At 26.6% G+C, this 5,730-nt stretch overlaps 2 protein-coding genes across 3 annotated transcripts in view; one reads left to right on the top strand and one right to left on the bottom strand.

The window, feature by feature from the left end:
* Positions 1–1,870, top strand: part of LOC117174163 (TIMELESS-interacting protein) — a 29,226-nt gene extending 27,356 nt beyond the window's left edge. For both annotated transcript variants that reach the window (XM_033362986.1, XM_033362985.1), the window contains exon 2: positions 527–1,870. In XM_033362986.1, coding sequence (XP_033218877.1) covers positions 571–1,728 — 1,158 coding nt within the window. In that variant the 5' untranslated portion in view covers positions 527–570 and the 3' untranslated portion in view covers positions 1,729–1,870. The remainder of the gene's footprint in view (positions 1–526) is intronic.
* Positions 1,871–1,916: 46 nt separating this feature from the next.
* Positions 1,917–5,730, bottom strand: part of LOC117174795 (U6 snRNA-associated Sm-like protein LSm6) — an 8,927-nt gene continuing 5,113 nt past the window's right edge. Inside the window, exon 3 of the mRNA XM_033364163.1 lies at positions 1,917–2,147. Within this exon, the coding sequence (XP_033220054.1) occupies positions 1,999–2,147 (149 nt within the window). The 3' untranslated portion in view covers positions 1,917–1,998. The remainder of the gene's footprint in view (positions 2,148–5,730) is intronic.

Below are 5,730 nucleotides of genomic sequence, written 5' to 3'. Positions count from 1 at the left end.
ACCTTAAAATTCCTTAAAATTATATAATTTTGAAAATTTTGAAGTTTATTGATTGATTTTTTTAATTTAGAGCATTGAAAATGATAACGTGGATTTATATTTCTTTATATTGAAAAGTGTTAGTACCTTTAATTTTATACGCGTAAATTATTGAGCATTTGAATACAAAATTTTTAAATTAAAAACTTTTAAATTTCAATTTTAAAAGTTCAAAATTTAACAGTTTCACTTTGAGTGCTTTCATTTGCAACGCAGTTTTTATTACCTCAAGTGGAAATTTGTTTAGCGTTCGTGTTCCATTTTTTTAAATTTCATTGACCGTGAAAAATGTTTGCGAACCGGGAAAAAACCGGTTATTTATTTCCTCGATTAAAACGGCCACCCTGAAAAGGTTAATTTTCAACAAAACAATTACATAAATAATAAAAACATGAATTTCACTGTGATCAAAAGTGATACCATAATTTTTACAATTTTCCTCTTTATATTATTTTCACTAGAATTTCCTCATTGTTTTTTTTTTCAGTTTTAATTCGATAATCAGAGTAAGAAAGAAAATCCTAAAAAAAAATGTCTTCCCGCGGAGAGCGTTCGGACGAAGAGGACGTTTTGGAACTGATCGGTGTCAACGAAAACCTGGAGAGCAATCATGGAAGTGGAGACGAGCTTCAGCCGAACGATCAAGTTGAAGGATTTCAAGCCCAAAACTCAGAGGATAACGACCCCGGAAATGCTGGAACTGCTGGGCAAAAGGTGACTCCGAAAGGTCCTAAACGTACCAAAAGCAACGTGCCAAGATTGACAACCGAGCGTTTGCGTGGACCAAAAGGAGTGCACACAATTGAAAAGTATTTCGAAGGCTTCAAATTCCACGGAAAAGGTCACGAGAAAGAAGACCTCGATCGGATCATGAAACGTCTCGAGCACTGGACACACAGATTATTTCCAAAACTCAACTTTGACGATTGTCTCGAGAAAATTGAAAATTTGGGCCAGAAAAAGGAACTGCAGGTATTTTTGAAAAAGTACAGAACCGACATGATTACAGCCGACGAGGATTTAGTGAGACCGGAACTCATCGACGACGACGACGATGATCGGCCAGAGGATTCGGCGCCTCAGGAAGAATTCGATTTGCTGCTTGCCGAGCAAATCAACAAACAAAGACAGAAGGACACAGTCGCAGATTCGAGCGCTTTCGATGAGCTACTCGCTTCTACAAATTCTCAGAATCAAAATCAAAGTCAGAATCGTACCCCGAGGAAGGAAACGTCATCGGGATTGAGTGATGAAATTAAAGAGAGAATCGAGAGAAATCGGAAGCTCGCAATGGAGAGAAAACTCGCGACAATGAAGAAATTGCAAGAATTGAAAATGCAGAAAACTGGCGATGATCAAAATGCTTCTAAAAATGATGAGTCGGAAAATAATTCGGCTCAAAGGCCCTCTGACGGAGGACTGATTCCTGATAGTGAAAATAATTTGGAAAGAATCGACGATGCTGAACCAATAGTGCCTCATGTCGATGAGAATAAGAATTTGTCACAGAGCGATTCTACGGAAAAAGTTAATGATTCCAAATCAGATTTGATTTCTTCTGAGCAAAATTCTGAAAGAATGGAAGAAGATGTTCCAGATTCTTCTGAAAATCAAGAGCCTGGCTCAGAAAATAAAAATCTCGAAAGTGTGGAGCCGATGGAAGATGTATCAAGTTTGATGAGTGGATAGGCTGTAAATTGAGTTTAAAGAAATGACTTTTGTTGAGGATTATCAAAAATAATTTCATAATTTAAGAAAAAAATTGACTAAATAAATAATTGGTAAAGTATCTTAAAAATTGATTCTTTCTAATAATATAATAAATAATGTTAATTTTCAAGTTGAAGATAGGATTTTCATGAATAAACATAGTTACAAATAATTCCTTGTATTTGAAAAGAAATTATGCTCCTTACATCACAATTTTAATTAAGAAAATAGGAAAGGATTTGAGGAAAATTATGTTCTACGTTTCTGCGTACTGATGTACAAAACATTGTTTCCTCGAATGAAAGCATCTCCGTATTTGTCTTTCAATTGGCCATTGACGTACTCTTCTGTTTGCTCAAGAGCAATGTTCATGTAGCCATCGAGACAGGCCAAAACGCCTGTTAAAAGATAAATTTTTAAAATTATTTTTCTCGATTTATAAATATTTTTTTTTTTTTTAAATAAAATAAATCGAAAATATAGAGGACTCGGATTCACCACACTATTAACACTATTTTACACTTTTTCTAAAGATACTATTTTTCTACTATTTTGAAGAAAAAATTACACTAAATACACTATTTTCAAATAAAAAAGTTAAATTTCCAATTTAAAAAAAAAATCAACAAAACACATAAACTTTTAACCAAATAGTTGAATTTTCAACCCAAAAGATGATGTTAGTCCAAATTTTATTTGATTAATCTGTAGTTTATATTTTTTCGTTTCGAATTTTTTTAAACTGAATAGTTTGAAATGAAAAAAAAACTAATTTTCTACGAAGCAGTTTCATTTTTTACCAAATAGTTGAATTTTCAACGCAGACGATTAATTTTCTACAAAAAAGGCGAATTTTTAACAAATTACATCCATTTTCTATCAAATACTTCGATGTGAATTTTTATATTAAAAAGAGATCTATTTTTTATCGAAAGTGAAATAGTAACATTTCTATTGAGCAAAATTAATGTGCTATTAAAAAAAAAAATTTCTATAAAAAAGTTTAATTTTATACCAAACAATAGAATTTTATATAAATTGTTGAGCTTTCTCCCCTATAGTATATATTTTTAATAAAAAAAGTTTATTTACAACCAATAAGTTGAATTTTCAAAAAAATAGTTGAATTTGCAGTTAAAGAAATTAATTTTTAATAAAAAAAGTTGAATTTTCAACCTAGAAAGATGGATTTTGAATGAAGAATGTAATAGTTAATATTTCAATAAAAAAAAGTTTTACGGAAAAATAAAAAACGGTTAAATTTAATTAAAAGAGATACATTTTATAGAAAATACTTGATTTTTAACAACAAAAATCGATTTTCTACCAAAGAAAACGAATTTTCTACGAAAAAAATTAATTTTCTATAAGAAATGGAAATTTCGAACAAAAAATATATTAACTTTTAACCCAATAGTTGAATTGTGAAACCAGAAGATTAATTTTTCTAGCAAAAAACACTATGATTTTTCAATAAAAAACTTAATTTACAACTAATAAGTTGAATTTACAAGAAAATAGTTGAACTTCCCGTTTAAGAAACTACTTTTTAATAAAAAAAGTTAAATTTTCTATAAAAAAAAGACAAACTTTCAACAAAATACATCAACTTTTAACCAAATAGTTGAATTTTCAACCCAGAAGATTAATTTTCTAACAAAAAAGGGCGAATTTTCAAGAAACTCCATCCATTTTCTATTAAATACTTCGAACAATAAAATGGATGTTAGTCCTAATTTTACTCAATTAATCTTTAATTTATATTTTTTCGTTTCTACATTTTTTGAATTTTTATATTAAAAAGAGATCTATTTTTAATCGAAAGCGAAATATTAACATTTCTATTCAGCAAAATTATTGTGCAATTAAAAAAAAATTGTCTACAAAACAGTTTAATTTTATACCAAACAGTAGAATTTTATTTAAAATTGTTGAGTTTTCTCCCCTAGAGTATATTTTTTTAATAAAAAAAGTTTATTTACAACCAATAAGTTGAATTTTCAACAAAATAGTTGAATTTGCAGTTAAAGAAATTAATTTTTAATCAAAAAAGTTCAATTTTCAACCTAGAAAGATGAATTTTGAATGAAAAATGTAATAGTTGATATTTCAACAAAAAAAGGTTTTAAGGAAAAATAAAAAACTGTTAAATTTAATTAAAAGGGATACATTTTAATGAAAATTTATGATTTTTAACAACAAAAATCGATTTTCTACGAAAGAGAACGCATTTTCTACAAAAAAATTAATTATCAATAAGAAATGCAAATTTTGATTAAAATACATAAACTTTTAATCAAATAGCTCAATTTTAAAACGAGAAGATGAATTTTTCTAGCAAAAGACACAAATTTTAAACCAATTACATATATTTCATTCTAAGTATTTTAAAACACGGATTTGATGTTAGACCAAATGTTATTTTATTAATTTTTAATTTCTATTTTTTCGTTTCTAAATTTTTTAAACTATATAGTTAAATTTTTAAATGAAAAAGATATCTATTTTTTACCAAAAGTGGATTAGTAACATTTCCATTGAGCAGAATTATTATGCAATTAAAAAAAAAAATTTCTACAAAACAGTTAAATTTTGAAGCCAAAACGACGAATTTTCTATGAAACAGTTGAATTTTCAACCTGAGATTATGCAGTTTAAATAAAAAAAGTTAATTTACAACCAATAAATTGACTTTTCAACAAAATAGTTAAATTTTCAGTTCAAGAAATTAATTTTTATTTTTAAAAAGAAAAAATAAAAAACGGCTGAATTTAATTAAAAGAGATACATTTGATAGAAAAGACTTGATTTTTAACAATAAAAATCGATTTTCTACCAAAGAGAACGTATTTTCTACAAAATACATGAACTTTTAACTAAACAGTTGATTTTTCTACCAAGAAGATTAATTTTCTATAAAATATGCAAATTTTGAACAAAATACATAAACTTTTAACCAAATAGTTGAAGTTTCAACCCAGAATATTATTATTCCATTTTCAATCAAATACTTCGAACAATGGATGTGATGTTAGTCCTAATTTTATTTCTTTAATCTTTAATTTATATTTTTCGTTCTTACATATTTTACACTAAATAGTTGAATTTTTTAATTAAAAGAGATCTATTTTTAAACAAAAGTGTATTAGTAATATTTCCATTGAGCAGAATTAATTTCCAACTAAAAAATCTAATTTTCTACCAAAGAGTTTAATTTGGTAAGAAATAGTTTAATTTAATACAAAATTGTTGAATTTTTAAGCCAAAACGATGAATTTTCTATAAAGCCGTTGAATTTTCAATAAAAAAAAGTTAACTTACAACCAACAACATGACTTTTCAACGAAATAATTAAATTTTCAGTTTAAGAAATAACTTTTTAATACAAAAAATAGAATTTTCTATAAAAAAGGCAGATTTGCAACAAAATATATAAACTTTTAACCTAATACCAAATATTTTAAATCCAGAAGAGTAATTTTTCTAGCAAAAAACACGAATTTTTCACCAGTTAAAATTTTGTTTTTTGATGTACCTTAAACTATGGATTTGATGTTACTCCTAATTTCACTTGATTAATCATTAATTTATATTTGTTCGTTTCTACATTTTTTAAACTAAATAGTTGAATTTTTATATTAAACAGAGATCTATTTTTAATCGAAAGCGAAATAGTAACGTTTCTATTGAGCTGAATTAATGTGCAATTGAAAAAAAAAATAAGTTTCAAAAAAACAGATTAATTTTGTACCAAACAATAGAATTTTATATAAAATTGTTAAATTTCCTCCCCTAGAGTATGCATTTTTAATAAAAAAGTTTATTTACAACCAATAAGTTGACTTTTCAACAAAATAGTTAAATTTTCAGTTTAAGATATTACTTTTTAAGGGCATGTGACACAGCTAAATACCTATATTACCGACCACAGTTTTTCAGTTCACTGAATGTTTTTTTGAACCTGAGAACTTTTTTTGTAAA

Source organism: Belonocnema kinseyi, chromosome 6, assembly GCF_010883055.1.
Source record: "Belonocnema kinseyi isolate 2016_QV_RU_SX_M_011 chromosome 6, B_treatae_v1, whole genome shotgun sequence".
NCBI lineage: Eukaryota > Metazoa > Arthropoda > Insecta > Hymenoptera > Cynipidae > Belonocnema > Belonocnema kinseyi.
Note: the sequence above shows the minus strand (reverse complement) of the source record. Positions and strands in the feature narration are given on the sequence as shown.